At 38.4% G+C, this 19067-nt stretch overlaps 2 protein-coding genes across 6 annotated transcripts; both read left to right on the forward strand.

Moving 5' to 3' along the window:
* The first annotated feature begins 2005 nt into the window (after positions 1-2005).
* LOC112982011 (fatty acid-binding protein, liver) lies at positions 2006-4297 on the forward strand. Its single transcript, XM_026098070.2, has 4 exons — positions 2006-2145; positions 3080-3252; positions 3568-3657; positions 4230-4297. Exons 1-4 carry the CDS (start codon positions 2079-2081, stop codon positions 4278-4280), a joined length of 381 nt encoding a protein of 126 aa, XP_025953855.1. The 5' UTR covers positions 2006-2078; the 3' UTR covers positions 4281-4297.
* Positions 4298-7912: 3615 nt separating this feature from the next.
* On the forward strand, positions 7913-18731 carry SRSF10 (serine and arginine rich splicing factor 10). Of its 5 annotated transcripts, XM_026098088.2 has the most exons (7): positions 7923-8175; positions 10270-10374; positions 12109-12212; positions 13556-13718; positions 14026-14079; positions 14247-14348; positions 17502-18731. In XM_026098088.2, the coding sequence occupies exons 1-7, from the start codon at positions 8111-8113 to the stop codon at positions 17518-17520; spliced, it is 612 nt and encodes a 203-aa protein (XP_025953873.1). In that variant the 5' UTR covers positions 7923-8110; the 3' UTR covers positions 17521-18731. The 5 variants fall into 5 exon arrangements, with proteins under 5 accessions (XP_025953872.1, XP_025953871.1, XP_025953873.1 ...); XM_026098087.2 differs by lacking the exon at positions 17502-18731 and having other exon boundaries at positions 7913-8175; positions 14029-14079; positions 14247-16483; XM_026098086.2 differs by lacking the exon at positions 17502-18731 and having other exon boundaries at positions 7919-8175; positions 14247-16483.
* Positions 18732-19067: the final 336 nt, after the last annotated feature.

A 19067-nucleotide genomic window follows, 5' to 3' on the forward strand; every position in this document is an offset into this window, starting at 1 on the left:
ATTGCAATTAAAAAATGAGACCTTAGATAATTTTCTAGTTTTATTTTATAGCGAATGAAGAAAAAGAGGTCTTTCTGATGGCATCATCAACGTTAATCTATGGTATAAACTGAGACAGATGAGTCATGGCCTAGGAGTAACTGCAATGTAAACATCTATATTTGAGAGCCATGTGAGTTGCAGCCCTCACATAAATATGGCCTTATTCATGATCGGAACCTTACCTTTGCTATTCAGGCAGCAAGGTGTTATTCTATGTAAACGAGACTACAAAATTGGGCATTTTGCTTTTCAAAAAATGAGAAAGATAACTGGAGCAAAAACCTTAATTAATAAAGAAAAACTGATCTCTGTTCCAGACTGTGGCAGGGATAGTAGTGAGACTGCTATTACAGAGTAGCTCCAAAGCCATCTTACAGATGTGTGAATACTGTCTTAAGCATATGTGTGCAAGAGGCATTTCTTCCTGTGTGCCTTTTAGTGTAAAGTTTAGCTACCCAAGGCAATAGTGGTCCTTAGAGGACACTAGATCACTAGAAGAGCTTTAAGTAAATCTTTGAATTTGTCAATTTTTTTGATAGGAATAATAAACTTTTTTAAAGACATAAGCTAGAATGTGTGCATGACAAGACTTTGGGGAAAATTAAAGTTATGCTTGCTAACACATGGACAGGCTGCAGGAATCACAGATTTTCCAAACTCATGAGCAATTGTACAGGGTTAGCAAGAAGCAAGTTATTCACTGACCCTCCAACCCCATTCCTGTTAATTATCCAGGACTGGCTGTTGTGGGAGGAGGCTGATAGACTTGTTTATGTTCCTGTTAATAAAGAAATATTACTATTTGGTCATAAAGTGGTTCTCTGATATGATTTTGAGAGAACAAAACAGATGACAGCATGTTTAAGAGAAATGTGTTCTTGGAATGAAAATGAGGTTGATTAATCAGAATTAGAGCACAAGTTTTCTAAACTCTGAGTCTTGTCCCTGTCTGCTAATTAAAACTAAAACTGAGATAGATCTGGACCTAAACTTCCACTTTGGAATATTTGGCTCTCTGTGTGTGAATTTTCTTTGAAATTACATACTAAAAAATAGTTGTGAATTTGTAAGTAAAAATCTAGCATTGTTCTTCTATTCGAATAGAAGAATTACTGACCAGCATGGAGAAATAAAAGTTAACTTACAAAGGTCAGCAACCCCAGGGATACAGGCTTTATTTGAATTAAGCAATATCATTGCAAGGCATAAATAATCTAATGAATGACTTCCAAAGTCAACAGTCATTCTTGCACAGACAGCAAGGAATATACTCACTAGTCATTATAAGTGGGGAATTCTTGGTGCAACCTGTGAGAACAAAAATAACGCATCCTGTTTATTTCTTTAATTTCAGTTTCCAAGCAATGTTCCGTGTTGTATTTTACCTTTAATCACCTGTGTATGAAGTGACTATTGAAAAAGAAACCCTGAAATTAGCATAGATTTAGATGCACGTTACTGACATCTACTGGATGAAGTCATATCTGACTATCCCACTAGGATACGATTTTCCCTGTCCTCAAGTGACAGGAGGCCCATGATTTTGGAAGAAAAAGTTGTGGATTTTATTCCCACCATTGAACTTCCACAGTACAGACCACTGAAATAATCAAGAGGCTCCTATCCCAGTACTTAACTTGCACCTACTGTAAATTACACCTTTTATCTGAAGAATTCTATCCAAGCACAGAAAATGCATTAAACATGTAAGAGTTGTGAACAAAAGGAAAACAGATTAATCAATGCAACACTTTACAACAATTATGAATCATAACCCTAGTTCAGTGACCCACAATAAACAGAACATCCCAAAACATTCGGTCAAGGTAACACTTTCTATAAAGCAGAATGAACTAGAGGTTATGATCATTAAGAACAAATAGATGATTAATAATTGTTACTTCAGTTAATAATTAGCTTATCATCTCACAATTTGGGCTGGCTTTTCCTTACCATAAATAGCATCTAAATGAGCAGGGAGCTCCCTCACTTTCCTGCTAGCATCCCTGTCCCCACACTGCATTATATCATCCACAATGGCATTCAATGGAACCTGGCAGGTCTATGCTCAAGAGAACTATGAAGAGTTTCTGAAAGCTATCGGTAAGTGCCTTGTTACTTTTAAAATAATTCGCTTGGATGGTAACATTACACCTTGCGCAACAACATCTTTTCTTACAGCATTTCAATGTTCTTTTCTTTTGTTTGTGTGACAAACTACCTCCTATCAGGTAAGTCTGTTAAGTCTATTTCAGAAATGAAAAGAAGCTGAAAATTGCAAAATTAATGTAGAAAAGTTACAGATGAACCCAAGATCTCTGTCTTAACATGAGATTGACTCCCTCACAAAAGAAGACATGTATCAGAAGTTGACCTGTTTTGGTTAACCTCTAATTTTCTAAGTACTTTTAACTAGAAGCAAGTTGTGAATGACATGTAAAACTTCCCAATGTTCTATAAGCAATGCAAGCACTTTCTATAGCATTAGTGATTAAATATATGTGATAGCTGTTCAGTAATCTCTAAGAAATTAATTTGGTGGTTATGACTTAGTAGGTGCCTACATTAATAAAAATGTCTGAACCACTACCTTTACAGCTAATGATGATCCTTTCAGATCACGCTAGAGACACACTGATAAGGTAGTTTGAGGTCACCTGCACTGCTGCAGCTTTGACTACACAGATAACCCCCATCTCCTATCTGCCTGGGAAGAGATAAGAGAGACAGAGCGGCACAGACACGATACGAGCTGTAAAGATATGTCCTGATATGGCAAGCCACTACAGAAATAAACAATAAATATTCTGACACAAGCATAATGAATATAGTATAAAAATCTATAGAGACAAGATGGAATGGAACAGTAGATCCATAGAGAAGTGAGGAATCCAAAAAAAATTTGTCTTTTAACTCAGACATTATTTTCTAGTATTGGTTTGTATTGCCCTTGCACCTTCACCAGAGAAGAATATTTGGTATTTCATATCAACAAACTACTTCACAACAGAAAAGTTCTTCTTTGCTCTTTTTACAGCATTGCCAGATGACATCATCAAAGTCGCTAAAGATATCAAGCCGACTATTGAAATACAACAAAAAGGAGATGACTTTGTTGTGACATCAAAAACACCCAAACAAACTGTAACAAACTCATTTACACTTGGAAAAGAGGCTGACATTACTACTATGGATGGCAAAAAGCTAAAGGTAACATATTTCAGGAATAGGTGCATCTCTAGTCATCCTTATACTTCAGTTTTAGTGCCTGAGTGAAATTTGTTGTGCTGTTTCCATTAGCAAAAAATAGTATGTACACATGCGTTTGTATCATTTCAGCTGACAGAAATGTTTTGCTAAAACTCTTATGAAAGTGCTGTGGTCTTCAATTTAAATTAGCAAATGAGATTATGAAATTTCCGTATCACCTGCATTTATTTTGCATTTGACTATGTAATCACCTATTTATTTTAACTGAATTTCAAAATCTGCATTTTTTATGTATTTTTAAATCTGCTTCAACAGTGTACTGTGAACATGGTAAATGGAAAGCTTGTGTGCAAATCAGAAAGCTTCTCTCATGAGCAAGAAGTTAAAGGAAATGAAATGGTAGAGGTAAGCATTTGGAAAACAGTGGTGCATTAAAAAAAATGCTGAAGGAAGTTAGTTCTAAGTTGTTCCTTACTGACAAAGAGCTTTTCTCTAGGGAGTTAACCTCATTAAACTCCTAAAAAGTGTCCACGTGGGTAAAAACTACCATAAGAAGCACAGCTAACTATACTAAAGTTATGCATCTTGGACAATTTCTTGAGATCATTTTGAGTATCTCAAACTACTTTTCTAACATCAAGTAGGCAAAGCACCACACACAAGAACCCATTACTGTTTGGGACATATCTTTCTTGTAGTGCCTATGACTCAAAATGCTCCTTAATACAGAGTGATAAAATGCAGTTGATGACAGCATTTTAGTATCTAGATTCTCACTCTTCAGAACTGGTTTTGTAAAAGACCATGTCCTTGGTAGGAATGTTACAGACATATTTATAGGCAAGTACTGCAATTGTATTTTCTTGTAGAATAAGATGGATTTCTAAATGAATTACAGAAACATCTAGTCACTTAGCTACAAATATATTTCCTAAAGTCTAAGTGAAAAACAAGTTATGTATATTTGTCATCTACAGCGTTTGACTGTTGGTGGAGCAACTCTTGTCAGAAGAAGCAAGAGAGTCTGAAGACAGATCCACTTTCTTTAAGACATTTTTACATACCTAAAATAAAACGTACTTTCCACCAGGTGTGATCTTCGTTATCTGAAAGAACAGTACAGAAAATCATTATTATTTTTACTCTCCTATCACATACAAATCACTTCCCATTATAAGACCATGCTTTCCCTTATTATACTTACAGATCCTTTCCATACTGAGGACTGGAGGTCTGCCTCCCATACAGTCAAACCCAGACATATCTGAAAAAATTATGATTCACCATAATAATCAATGGGAGAGGACAGAAGCTGATATGTTTTTTGTTTCCTAACATACCCAATCAGCTTTTATCCCTCATTCTAATAATGTTTGCTGCCCTACTAAAAACCTGTCTCTATATCCTATCCAGCAAAGAGTAATTAGACATTTGCACAGGCGATCTGCACAGTATATCTGTGACAAGAATAGTAACAAATACTTTAAAAGCTATGAAGAATTTTTAAGAGTCATAAACGATTACAAAATAATAAGAGGAATGACTGCTCTTAAAATGATGTACAGAAGAGTACAATTAAATAAAAACGAGGCATTACAAGACCAAAGGCAATCAAACATTCTTCCAATTCACAACATACTCCCAGGATCTGCTTGCCAGTTTTCGTAAGTACCACTGGAATGTTTACATTCAGATTATGTGTCTCCAGTGCATTGTGTAGGCTGAAGTATAAAATGCACAGGATCCATGCCTACAATCACTTCTTTGGTCACTACTGGTAAGATCCTATTATTATATTAGTTCTTCTATTTAATACTTATTTATGTCACTGCAAGTTCGTTAGAATTTGATCTCAGGCGTAAGAGCTACATGAGAAAAGCTGCTGGACTAATTATGCTATTTAAAATCCCCATGTGGACCTTTTATTCCAAATGAGAGTGCTGAGTCTAGACTTTCCTATGCTAGGAGAAGAGCGGTTTGTAAGTTTTTTTGTATTTTAGGTAATACCATTTGCAACATGCTGTAAGCATGATCAAGGAAGCATATTCCTATTCTGTGATAAGAATGTCCTCATGGGGAGTTTTACTGGCATAACTATGCAAGTATTGTTATGCTCATTTAGCTTCCCACATAGCTCTACTTTTAAGGACACTTTTACAGACTTTAAATTCAGCGTGAGTTACACAGAAATAAGATCAACAGCAAAGGATCAAGACACTGGTCAGACCTCAGAGAAGGCTGTTTTAAAGCTTCAGTAGTGCAAGGGGCCATTTAGGAGCTCGGAACAGAAATGTTTGAAAGTTGCTGGGTAACTGCTGCTAACTGCACAATGAAACACTACAAAAGAGAACTTAGTTTTCTAACAGTCAATTCACAGAACGCTGCAAGCCTTCAACAACCGAATGCTGTATCAGTAAATTGTAGATACAAAATATGATATACTTCCAGGTTCATTTCTACATTACTATAACTCAGAAATCATCCATTATATGTAACTAAACACTTTTAAGTTTGCAAAAATCCAATTCTTTGCTTTTGCTACACTGTGACATAAAATAGGATTGATGTTAAAGCAAAATCTATATATATTTGCTTGCTTTTAAAACAAACATTAAAATCTTACTTTGGTCCAGTGTCTACTCAAATACTCCCAGCCCACTCAATACATCCACCCTGCAAATTCACTCCTTCCGTATTCAACCCCTTTCCAGAGTTCAGGCTCAATACAGGACAACTGCTGTACAAAGGGGGACTAAGTTATAGAGACTGCAGACTCGAGAACTACACTAATCCGTATATGGAATCTAAGTTGCTGTTAAACCATTTTAATTTGAAACAACTAAAAATTCTTAAAAGAAATAATTCACATTACTTCACAATCACAGTGATTTAGCATTTCCAGCAACTCAGCCAATCTTATCGATCCCATTGCAATATTCATTTGCCACAGGAAATCTCAGATTTAGGGGAAATATTCAGTGCAGTTCTTTACTTCAGGCTGTCAAAACATGAAGGATTTTGATTAGATCGGGGACCTTACCTTACTGCTCTAGGTAATCAGTTATTTCTGGATGACAATTGTTGTAGCTTTGGACAGTAATATTAGATCCACTCTTTCACAAAACCAAGTGAAATTTTCTGCAAAGGACTTGAGGAGATTATTTACAATGTTGCAATCAGGAACATTTCTGTCTTGTTCAAAACTGTTCATTTTCTGTTCTGAAGGCTCTGAAAGGGTAATCCTGGCAGCAAACATTTCTATCCATTGCAAACTCCATTCCTTGGTGATTCCATTGTTTTTCAGCATGCCTAAGGACTGGATTTTTTCTGCTTTGTTATAGCTGCATTGTGTTGTGTGCTCCACCATAATTTCAGTCTCTAACTGCCTTTCCTTGGCTTGATTTTCATGTTCTTTTGACAATTCTTGTGTGTGTACAGAAGCTGACTGTGTATATGTTGCACAAGGCTACAAACTAAAATACCTGCTGCTAGCATATTTAGAACAAAACAATGTTAAATGGGAATATCAAATGCATAAAACTTTGTCAGGGACTCCCATTTCTTTTCTGCAGGATCCTGTACACAGACCGCTAAGCATACAGTAACTATCATCACTTTCTTTTTTCCAAAAGAGTGGCATATATAGCTGGCTTTTCCTTGAAAGTCCTCTATCATATAAAACCTGTAAAAATGTCAAACAATTCTGGGTGTGAGAATGCCAGCACAGCAGCGTGTCCACCCACCACAGTTTCTCTCATATTCAGCCATTTAAAACAGATCAGTAAGGTCAGGAAGTGAAAATAGCTTACTGACAGGCATCAGGACTGCATGAACTCAAAAGTCTCACTTTCCCGTCTGCCTGTACACTTGGCTAAATATTCCTCACACCAGCGAAGATGCAGACAGGCTTCTTCTCCGAGCCCTTCATGAACTCAGCTTTCAGGCACGTCACATTTGCAGATCTACCACCTCCTTGCCTATTTCACCACTGGCAAGTCATGCATTATGTGTAAATAGTAATTCCTCCAGCTGCCCACATGTTGTTCTCATAACACAAATGGCTCTAGTAGGAATGACTTGGTCCTTTGCAAATTGGGCTGCTCTAGAATCATGCAGTGAAAAGTCTCAGGGCACAAATGTTGTCCATGACCAGGCCACAGCACCACACTCCCTCAAGCCGCTAGAAAAGGCCTAGCACAGCGGGCACCCTGATCCTGCACACCAGCCAGCCGTGGGGTCGATTCACTGCATTGGCGGATTGCACAGGGGTGAACCATGGCGCCTAAGGGTGTCTGCGCGGGGCAGGAGGCGGGGCGGGAGGCGGCCGGCCGGGCGCGCACGGCCTTTCCCCTCACGGCAGCGCCTCGCCCACCATCTTGCCAACCGCCGCCAACGGCCTCCCGCGCGCCCAGCGCAGCGCGCGTTCAACCCCCTCGTTTGGGCGGGAAAGGGCAACGGCCACCGGAGGCGCGCGCACGCGCACGCGCGGAGCAGGGCGAGCCGAGAGCGCATGTGCGCACGGCGCCGGAGGGGAGGGGGGCTCCCTCGCAGGCCACGCGAGTCACGCCGGGCGGGAGCCTGCTGCGCCTGCGCGCCGGAGGGGCGGGCGAACGGCGCATGCGCAGTGAGGGGAGGGTCGGTTTTGGCGCCGGCTGTCCTGCCTCCCCCCCACACCCTCCGCCGTGTTTCCCTCCTTTCGCGGCGCTCTCGCCGGAAGCCCCGCGGGAAGTCTCGCGAGAGGCGGCGGGCGGCTGGTTGTGGCGCTGCGTGCTGCTCCGGAGGGTCGCCTCAGCCGCTCCGCTCCCCGCAGCGCCTGGGCCCCGCCGCTCGCTGCCCCTCGCCCCCCGCCGCCGCCGCCATGTCCCGCTACCTGCGGCCCCCCAACACCTCGCTCTTCGTGCGGAACGTGGCCGACGACACCCGGTGAGCGGGGGCGAGCGGGGCGGGGGAGCGGGGCGGGCGCGGGGGCCGCGCAGGCTTTGGCGGGCTCGTTAGGCCGCGCAGGCGGCTGCCGCGGGAGGCTGCGGGGCCTCCCCGGGCGAGGGGCCGGGGGGCGGAGGCGCAGGCCTCTCCCTTCTCGGCTGCTTTGCCCTTCTCCCTGCCTCGCCTTCCGCTCCCTTCCCCATTTTCCTCGCCGTCCCGTCCTTTCGATCCTCCGTCTTCGCGGGGATCGGTCTCAAAACGCATCCAGAAAGAACAAAGCTAGGCCGGAAAAGAGCGAAACTCCCCAGCCGCGTTGCTCTTTCTCCAGCGGGGGATCAAGGCGGGATTTGTCGGCCCGGCTCGGCGGTAGCTGCCTGTGCACCGCTTCTGGGCTCAGCGGCTGCTGGAATTGTAAATATGCTTTTAAAATGCAGCGATTATTCCGAGAGGGGAGCAAACACAGCACGCTTGCTGTGAATGTCCTCCACATTCATAGTGTGGATGGTTCCGTTAGTATGGTAATTGCTGCCCGTTCGGGTGGAATGTTATTGCATTAATTGTTACGTACCGCGGCCTCTTACGAGGCTCCTAATGCGGAGAAAAAAAGAAAACGCCTTTTCTTTATAATAATTGCCGCAAAATTAGGTAAGAACCAATTGTGTGCAGCTTAGTGCAATAATTTTTCATCGTTATTTAGAAGAGCTAAGTATACATAGTGCACGCATCGGTATTTGCTGCTTGGATGTTTTTAGTGAACTGTTAGATTTCTCTATTTCTCTTCTGCAGTTCAGCATCTGCCTTTTGTGTTTGTTACCGGTTGTGAAATGTTTGTAGAGCATATGCGTACAGCATGCACGTGTGATTTGGAGCACTCTTTCTGGTGTTAATTGTAGAATTTCTGTGGAAGCCACTACAAGATTTGCTTGTATAAACTCAAGCTTGAGTTTTGAAACTTGCTGGCTGGACAGCTTGCACCAAAGTTGTTCAGCAAATAGCAGTAACGTAGGCACAATGGAGTGAATTAGGAACCTTATTGTTGTCCAAAAAAAAAGTTTTTAATTATTTTTTTATCAGCATTCATTCCTCTTTTGACCATAATTTATTTTAGGGTCAGAACAGTAAGGGAAGAAGACTTTCAAACTTCTTAAAAATGAGACTCCCGTTCAGGCTTTCATTGTAAACTTATGATTAAATGATATTTTTAGAGAGAGCTTCATTGTGAGATCCTTATGCTGGTTGTTGGAATTGCCTGCTTGTTGTCATATATGTAATATAGTCTGCTGACTATATGCAATTTAGATTTTTTCCCCAGCTGATGAGAAAGAGAAAAGAATAGTAATAACTCTTTCACACCACATAATTATATATTCACATGAGTGTCTCATACAGATTGTTGTGTTAAAGTTATACAGAAAAATATATGTAAAGAAGCTAATGTAGTTAAGAAACCTCTCTGTTAAGGGGACAGTAGTTAGTTCAAGCTGTTCTGTACTCTGCCACCTCTTTGGAATAGCTAAGGGCGTGAATGGGTTACTCACTCAAGTTCCCTTCCATTTGATATGGTTGTAAGTGTTGAGTATTCAATGGAAATGAGTGTGTGTGACTGATTTATTCTTGTGCTCTACCTTTGCATGTTACAGTTAATGCTTGCATGTTGCAAAATCAGTGTTAAGAATTTTATGGGATACTTCTTGAAAAAAAGTTATTGGATCTTTCTCACTTTCAGCCCACTTTGCTAGTACATTTTGCATTAAAGTAGCTAATATATGTCACTTCTAGTATATGCTTATATTATGGAGTAATGCTAAAGACTGGATTCAAAATGCTAGGGTGTATCTTGAGCATCTTGAGGCTCAGCAGTGTTTCAGGAAAGCCTAGTGTGTTTTTAACAACGAGCTGCTCAAACTCTTTCCTGCTGCTTGCCCCCCCCCCCCCCCCCCCCAAAAAAAAATCTTGCTACATTCATCCTCTTCGGAGTGTTCCAAAAAGATGGTTGGTCATATTATTTGATTGTAGGTGTCTTTTTTTAATTTAGCAGATGTTTTTTAACTTAAATAGGGAGAAAACATATATAAGATATTTGTGATATTTTAGGTCTGAAGATTTGCGCCGTGAGTTTGGTCGTTATGGGCCTATAGTTGATGTATACGTTCCACTTGACTTCTACACTCGTCGTCCCAGAGGATTTGCTTATGTTCAATATCCTTTCTTCAGATGGCTGATTAGTGAGGGGTGTTGAAGTTTGAAATTCAAGTTTGTGTAAGAGGTAACAAATCTAAATGAAAAAGCAGTTTACTTTTGTGTTGTATCTAATAAGTGTCTTACTTATATTGTGGTGTTTCATTATTTTTGAAGATTAACTCCTCTCAATTGTTCTTTGCTTTTTTGCAAAACTTAAATCAAGTCCAGTAATATAAAAGCTTGCTTATGTGACTGAAATTGATACTATATGATTTAAATGAAAAATTATCACTGACTCAAAATTTTCTACCATGTTTTTATTATAACTAGTATGTAAGTAAATTGTGCTTAGCAAATTGTGGCTAGTGTTCATTGTTAATTTAAAAATTGAAAAAAAAATGGGAACTGGAATCACTTGATCAAAAGCAGATTGTATAAAAAATGAGGTGAACTTCTTTCTTTAATATTGTCCCCTAATTTACTGTCCTCTGTTGTTGCCTCAGAATGTAAAGCTGTACAGTAATGGCGACCCCAAAGAGAAAGCATGAAAGAACCTTTAGAGTAGAGTTCAACAATTAAGGCAAGTAGACAAGCCAAAGACCTCTTAAGGATCAGGCTTGAAGAGAAGGGAGAGTTTGGGAAAAGAAAAAATAAAGAAAAGCTGGAAGAAGGACAAGCCATAATGGGAGACAAAGCTTCGCTTTATCTACAAAAGGGGGAAAAGGTTGTTTTTCAAAGTAAAAGATAAAGCCATCTGTCATTTTTGGCCAAGCATCTCATGACAAGTCCTTCTGACAAGCACTTAAAGAGTTAAAGGTCAAGATGAAGTTGAATGGTGGCCAAGATTAAAGGAGTCATACCTGATGTATCCTACAGAATAACAGTTTTTCTTCTGTTTGTCATGTAAGCAGTAATTTGATGAATGATTCTGGTTTAGTCCATTGACAAAACCTGTAACATTTCTCTTGTGAGTGCTGTTGTAATTGTGATCTTGAATGAAATTGCATTCGTTCTTGGTTTATCAAGGTAAATATACCTACAACATGGTAGTTTATTTTCTGCATAGATGATGCTGATGATGGACTGAGTTGCTATGAGGAGAAAGGCAATTCATTCTTTCAGGTCCCATACATGGAAGAAGGTGTGTGAATTACAGTAGTGGTCGATCTCAGGCATTAAAATTGACAAAGACCGTGTTACTGAACATCTGACTGATAGTGTACTATTTTTAGTGTATGGTTTTATCACAAATAGACAGACTGTTGACAGTCTGTATATGTGTCCTTGGCATCCCATAATTACATATTTAAAAATCAGCTGGCGAAAAAGGAAAGCCTTATCCCAGTTCTAAAATTAATAGAAATATGTAGTTGTTTACTGTTGGCATGCCTAAATTTTTTTTAAGAACTATGATTTTTCTTGTAGTGTGAATATAGTGCAGAGAATTGAATCACCATTAATAATTAAATAACTTATTTTGAAAAGGATACATTTTCTTTTTTATTTAAGTACAAGTGGGAGAAGAAAAAACTCGGGTGTTGCGTAGCAGTTGCTTAGTTGTGGATAAGTTCATGGTCATAGTGTGAGATTTGAATTATAGGAATTCTCAGATAGTTGGTTAATAAAACGTTGCTTGCATTTCCTATAGCATGCCCGAAACAACCAAAAAAAGGTTGTAAAATTAGAAAATAACTGATTTAAAATACCAAATTTGTTAATGCTCAAATTCCCAAGTACCTTAACACTCACCACATTTGAAGATGTCCGTGATGCAGAAGATGCTCTCCATAATTTGGACCGAAAGTGGATTTGTGGTCGGCAAATAGAAATCCAGTTTGCACAGGGGGATCGGAAGAGTAAGTGCTTGCGTGTATTTCATCAGATTATGATTTTCGCCTTAATGTTTAGTGCTAGGTAACATTACACGTGTTATAAATTATTGTACATAAATAGTATGTAGATATTTTGCTTTCTATCCAATAATTATTAATGTCTCTTGTTTCAATTAAAAATAGATAACTGAGTACAATGGTCACTTACCACAGTGTGGTAAGCTGAAAATATTTAAGAGCTTTCTGTACAGTTTTATCAAGCTTTCTTGCAGGAACGTGCTGATGAATTTTCTCTGTCAAAATGTGTAGTTCCGTTTGTTTAATGTATTGCAATGTTTATATTATGTTGAAGTGCATTAGTGATTCTGTGTTCTGTGCCAGTCCACTTTCCAGGATTGAGGTAACATCTTCATTTTCACTTGGCTTCAGATTAAAATAAATTTCAACATATCTCAGTCCACCATGGAACAGTTTTCTTGGTTTTGATCAGATAATTGTGAAGAAATTATTTCTTACATGTTTAGTAGCATGAGCAAAAAGATACTTTAGGTACAAACCAAACATAGACTTGTTGGTCTAAAACGGGACTAATATTGATAGGGCATAATATGTTTAAAATACACTGAAACGCTATCTTTGGGTTTGAACGAGGACTGGATTTAATACAAGGGAAAGAGTTGTGCTACTTTGAGAAAACATAAGAGTTCTAATTTAATTTCCATTAAACTACAAAGTGAATGTGCGTTGGGGGGTGGGTTTCACTTTTTTGTTTTGTTTTAGAATAAGACTTTACTTTTTCTGGAATCAGTTTCATTACTTCTTCTATATTAACTTTCCATGTAGACCAAAGGAATTGTAGGGAGAAAATAAGTCTTTTTAATCATTAAGGAAGACAGTGGATCAGGTGTAACGTGTGGTACTGCATAGTCAGGAAAAATGGGAGTTTGTTTAATTCCCTGTTAGCTGTCACTTTTTAGGTGAATTCAGGAGTGTCAGGATGTACGAGTCATCAACCTGGCCTCTCATACCAGCTTACAGTTTCAAGGTGGGCTGAAATCACCTTAGCCAGTTATGTGTTTTGGTTTTGTGGAGCCTTGTTCCTTTCTTACCGCGTTTTTTTTCTGGATTGACAGTACTGACAGGACTGCATTAGGTTTTGTCCAGTGGTTAAACCAGCAAAGCATCAGTGGCGTGCAGTACTCTTTCGTCTTTTTCTGTACTTTTCATAAACATCTCTGTTAAAATCATGAATTAAGCTTTCTGATGAATACTGAATACATGAATAGCCTTAGTAATGTCACTAAAGGGAAAGTATGGGCTTTATTTTTTTTGAACTTAAAATGTTTAAAATTGCTATTTTTCTACAGCACCAAATCAAATGAAAGCCAAGGAAGGGAGAAACCTATACAGTTCTTCTCGCTACGATGACTATGACAGATATAGGCGATCTAGAAGTCGGAGTTACGAAAGGAGGCGGTCTAGAAGTCGTTCTTTTGATTACAGCTATAGAAGATCGTATAGTCCTAGAAAGTAAGTGTAGTGTGTTTGGCTTCTACTACACAGCAGTCTGTTGGAGGAGAAACACCATATTGACTATTTAGTTGTTAACATTTTGAATATTCTTTTTCTATACTCACTTTGTAATCATTTGTGGGAGTTATGTTGCTTGCATGCTTCATCAAAACAAATATTGAATGAAATGATTCTGTGCTTCATTGGAGAATAACTAAAAGCAAATGCACATCTCAAAAAAAAAAAAAAACCCTAAACTTATTAATCATCTGTATAAATACATAGGTATGTGTCACTGTTTACTTTTTCTGATATACCTTTTTAGCAGTAGACCTACTGGAAGACCTCGTCGTAGCAGAAGCCATTCGGACAATGATAGGTAAAATAATTTTTACACCATTTAAATCAAAAACTAGATCACTGTATTCCTTTAATTGTAGGCTTAAAAGTTTCTCCTGCAAAAATGGTAAACAATTTTTAATGTGCTAGATGTCTAAGAATAGTGTTTTTACATTCAAATCTCCTCTCTCCCCTTTATTCTGATAGGTTCAAACACCGCAATCGATCTTTTTCAAGATCTAAGTCCAATTCAAGATCACGATCCAAGTCACAGCCCAAGAAAGAAATGAAGGCTAAATCACGGTCTAGGTCTGCATCTCACACCAAATCTAGAGGCACCTCTAAAACAGATTCTAAAACACACTATAAGTCCAGCTCAAGATATGAAAAGGAATCGAGAAAAAAAGAACCAGCTAGATCCAAATCACAGTCAAGATCACATTCTAGATCTAGGTCAAAATCCAGATCAAGGTCATGGACTAGTCCCAAGTCCAGTGGCCACTAACAGTGTATCCATGTTGTTTTTAGGCATGTAACATTCATTTACACACAGTTCAGTTTACTTAAATTATCAGGAATATGATGTTGCAACAGTGCTAAAAAAAAAAAAAAAAGAAAAAAGAAAAACAAAAAACTTTTCTTTGTCAGTTTTCCCTGTAGCAGACAATGGTTATAATTAAAACAGTGTTGAGAAGCCACTGAGAGAGAGAGAGAGAGAGACAGAATGTCCACTTGGTTAAATGTCATGGGCAGCTACTGATTTGATTGTGGTGTCTCTATGTATATTTTTGTAAAGACTTGCATTTTTAATGCTTAAATATTGGTGATGACTTGATTGATCGTAATTTGCAACATTGTCCTATTAAAAAATGTCATACCCACAGAGAAATTGGTACTAGTTTGTGCTGAACAGTTAAACCAACTGTTTAACTTGTTCTCTAATACTAAACTTTGTGATAAAATGGAAAACTGGACAGCTGTAGTGCAACACTGACTGCTGTGAAGTGCAGACTGGCAGTTACATGTTTCCATTGTTCAAAGGCAGGTTTCTGTATTCTCCGTGCCCACCGACACAAGTAGGTCGGTAAATGGAGCTCTGTGGAGAGAGAGAGAGGTGTTGAAATTTCTCTTGAACCCTGCCATCTGGAGAGATGGTACTAACACGTATACTACATGGGGAGAGAGTTAGTCCTGGAAGCTTGTTCAGAGATTGCGCAGTGTCATGAGTCGTCAGGATAGAGGCTTCACTGCTTTTTACCTGGCTGCTAATACTAAATGTGTGTGTGTGGGGGGGAAGCCTTGAAGTGGAAAATTAAGTTCAGATTTCAGCAAATGACAGAGTAACTACATATTAGGTTGTGTGTACATTTTATGCAGTTTTTGTATCTATTCTAAATTTTAGTGAGCAGTTAACCATAAAATTGCTTAGTTTTCCTGCTGTTAGATACAAGTAGATTGTTTCGAGTTGTGTGTGTACAGTATATAAGAACTAAACTTTTATGCCAATGACTCCTGTGGTTAGTTGGTGTATTCATAGGTATAAAACTGTAGCCATCTCTCTTCTTGAGTAACAAAGGCTTGCTTTTACACATCAAAAAGTATTTAGTTAAGCAAGTCTGAATCACTTTTTCCTCAGAATGGATAGTGGTTTGGTACAAGATTTCATTTTGCTTAAGAACAAATGTTTCAAGTTGGATATGAACAAGAGCTGCATCTCTAGCTATTTAGTTGATCACTAATACAGTATATTTAGTAAATTGAATGTGAAAAATAACAAAACCAGTGTGTAATCTTACCAGTATTTCTCTAGAAGGCAAGATATTTTGTTATGAAAATGGCTTTTGGCATTGTTTTTTTTCTATTTACCTTCAAAAGCCAGCATCACACACTTAGTGTTCCTTGCTGTCTATGTAGTAGCATATAAAGACATTCATTTAAAAAAATCCCTTTTAGAGAAATGTTTTAGGTTTTGGTTTTAATGTTTTCAGCAGGGCCTTTGAAGAAATGCAGATGGCTTTTAAATATTGGCAGTGGAACGTGCTTAGGGGGTTGATTCTAGAACCTTTGTATATTTGATAGTATTTCTAACTTTTTCTTTACTGTTTGCAGTTAATGTTCATGTTCTGCTATGCAATCATTTATATGCACGTTCCTTTAATTTTGTAGACTTTCCTGGATGTATAGTTTAAAAACAACAAAAAGTCTATTTAAAACTGTAGCAGTAGCGTGCAGCTCTAGCAGAGGAAAGTTGTGGGATTAAACTTTGTATTTCCTTTCTTATAGAGGCTTCTAAAAAGGTATTTTTATATGTTCTTTTTAACAAATATTGTGTACTACCTTTAAAACATCAATGTTTTGATCAAAATAACTAAAGACCCAGCTTATTTTCTGCTTGCTGTAAATTTAGCAAACATGCTGTAATAAAAAAATGAAGGAAATACTGATCCACTGGAATTATTGTAGCTTTAGAATTTGACTCCAGAGCATTGTTAGGAGTAGAGCTATGCATCCCTTATGGAGTAAAATCCTTGCTGTGGTATTTCAGTAAAGTCAGGAATTTGTTTATTGTTTGATGTCTGAGTAAATATCACTTCACATTTTTAAAAGGGGTACTAGACAAAATAAGACTGATGAGCAAATGTTTTAGTCTTGGTATATTGAAATTTCTTTTCCATTAACTTCCATTATTGCTGGATGGACTTCCTTATGGTTATAATTTGCATATTGCTAGCTAGGTTACGAACTGCTAAAGTCAGCAATTAAAGATTCGTATAGAAGCTAATTTCTAGGTAATAGCTCATATTTTACATTTGCCTTATCAAAACCTGCACCAGCCGTGGTTCTCCAGCAGGTTATAAGCATTTTTTGGTGTATAGTTTGAGCTGCCTCCTGGCACTAGTGGTACATATAACTTGTTCTTTTTATGCCACTGAATGAGAACAGTTCTGAAGAACACTTAAATGCTTTGGTAAAGCCAATCTTATACTTTTTAAGTTGAGTTATGATTGTCTGGTAGTTGATTTCCATAAAAATGGTTTGTAACAGCAAAAAAAAAAAAAAACTTTTTCAGCATTTTTAATTAATACAGTGTTCAAAACTAAAATCCTATATAGAAGTGGTCCACCTGACTGTCTCTTGGGATAATATGGTTACTGAAGCTGGCGTGTTTTGGTCAGCACCCTGCAAAGGACTGCTGTGATTAACGTTCACATGTCAGTCCAGCCAGAATTGCAGCTGGCTTGGTGGGGAGGAGGGAAGAGGACATTGTGTCCAGGCTGAGATTCTAACTTCTGACTGCAGCGTAACAGTAACATACCTTAACTATTTTGTCATCATGTCCTTATATTGTGTGCCTCAAAACTTATGTATAGCACAGTTTAAATTTTTTGTTTTGAAAATCCAATTCATTGCAAGTATAATGTAGTATCTGACAGTTCTGATGGTTCTTTCTTTCTCTCCCAGAGGTAGGACTAAACTTTGACTTGACTTGTGTATATGAACAAGCCAGAAAAGCCGAACACAAACCCACGATGTTTCAAGAGTGCATGAATAAAGATGTTGTCCTAGTTCTTGCTCCCATGGAAAAATTGTGAAGAAGCTGTTCTGTGGGCCTTTCAGTTGGGGACGAGTTAGCAGGATGTGGCCAAAAAGGCAGGGAATGTTTATGCATTCATGCAAGTCAAGCCACAGCCCATCTAGATAACATCTCCCTTCCTTGATGCAGGTATCCTATTCCTGCTCTAAAAAAGCAGTAGCCTGTCTTGTGCAAGCTACCTGCAGGTTATGCACAGCTGGAATGCAAGAACATACGCAGGCTACAAAAGACCATGTATAGGCATCTTTCTTTTGGAGTCTCAAGAATGGTGGGAATTACGTTTTTTCTGTGGTAAACTAGATTTTGTCATTCCTGCAAATTCTGTAGAATCGAAGTAGTGTGTATAAACTCTGCTGAAACTAATGGCTGTGCTCCAAAATATCTGCAGCATATTGATTTATCTCAGCAGTAACAGAAGGCTCTATTGGAACTTCTTTTTCACCAAAAGTCCATGCACCCAACTGATAATTTTAATTAAAAAAACCTTAAATTTAGTGTTTAAGTAGCTGGGTGTTTAAATTAGGGACTATGATAGACTGGTCTCTGAAAGCTAAATGTTATTCTTTCTATGTCTTTTAAAGATGTTTAAATGTACACTATAATGGCTTTATTCAAAGTGAAAGTTTTCAAATTAAATGTTATTTTGACCTCTGCTCTTAGAAAGAGCTTTTTCTTTTTCTCTAAATGTTTAGTCTGGGGTAACAACTTGAAAAATGTTCAGAGAAGGGTAATTGGATCAAAATACATTTGCAGCACTGCTACCTGATTTTTGGCAGGAATGTTGCAGGTAACATTTTGAAGTACAAAGGAATAGATTTACACATTTTTAGGACATAATCACCCATTAGTAATTGCTGGTTTTCTCCATTTATCTTGTAACTTGCTTAAAAAGTCTGTAGTCCATTGCTATAATACTTGTCTAAAGATGCTCTTACTGATGAGACTATTATAGGAAGGGAAGACTATGTACCCTGTAGTGTGTTTGATCAAAAGATGCTAATGTTTTATTCATACACATCCTTTCTTCTTGAGTTTTGTGTTCCATCTGTGCAAATAACCCTGTGAATTGGGAATAAAATGTACAAGTTTTGACTATACCTTGAGAGCACCTTCTGACTTAATTAACACAGCTGTAGTCTGCTGGAGACTGGTCACCCAACACCGAACTACCGAAGGAAGTTTCCTGTATGCCCAGAGAACTTGAGCCAACAACTCACCACTCTAGGTAGCCGAAAACATAACAACTGTACTCAACCAAACTGCAGTTGCCTCTAGTCAAAGTAGCTTGTCTTGCTCCTAAGTCTAGGTTTCCTGGGCAGAGCCTGACAGTCCCTTTAACACAGCTTTTTGGGGATAGTATTAGCAGTCATTTCCAAGTCCTGTGTTGTACAAATCGCTTGGCAAGACGTGAATGAGGGGTGCAGTGGAAGAAA

The sequence above is a fragment of the Dromaius novaehollandiae genome, chromosome 23, assembly GCF_036370855.1.
Source record: "Dromaius novaehollandiae isolate bDroNov1 chromosome 23, bDroNov1.hap1, whole genome shotgun sequence".
Classification (NCBI taxonomy): domain Eukaryota; kingdom Metazoa; phylum Chordata; class Aves; order Casuariiformes; family Dromaiidae; genus Dromaius; species Dromaius novaehollandiae.

Bases quoted from the DNA above. Each gene is read 5' to 3' on its own strand.
- LOC112982011 (XM_026098070.2), top strand. From the start codon at position 2,079: ATGGCATTCAATGGAACCTGGCAGGTCTATGCTCAAGAGAACTATGAA. The intron at 2,146-3,079 runs GTAAGTGCCTTG...CTCTTTTTACAG, and splicing joins AGAGTTTCTGAAAGCTATCG to CATTGCCAGATGACATCATC. The intron at 3,253-3,567 runs GTAACATATTTC...CTGCTTCAACAG, and splicing joins TGGATGGCAAAAAGCTAAAG to TGTACTGTGAACATGGTAAA.
- SRSF10 (XM_026098086.2), top strand. From the start codon at position 8,111: ATGTCCCGCTACCTGCGGCCCCCCAACACCTCGCTCTTCGTGCGGAAC. The intron at 8,176-10,269 runs GTGAGCGGGGGC...GTGATATTTTAG, and splicing joins AACGTGGCCGACGACACCCG to GTCTGAAGATTTGCGCCGTG. The intron at 12,213-13,555 runs GTAAGTGCTTGC...ATTTTTCTACAG, and splicing joins TGCACAGGGGGATCGGAAGA to CACCAAATCAAATGAAAGCC.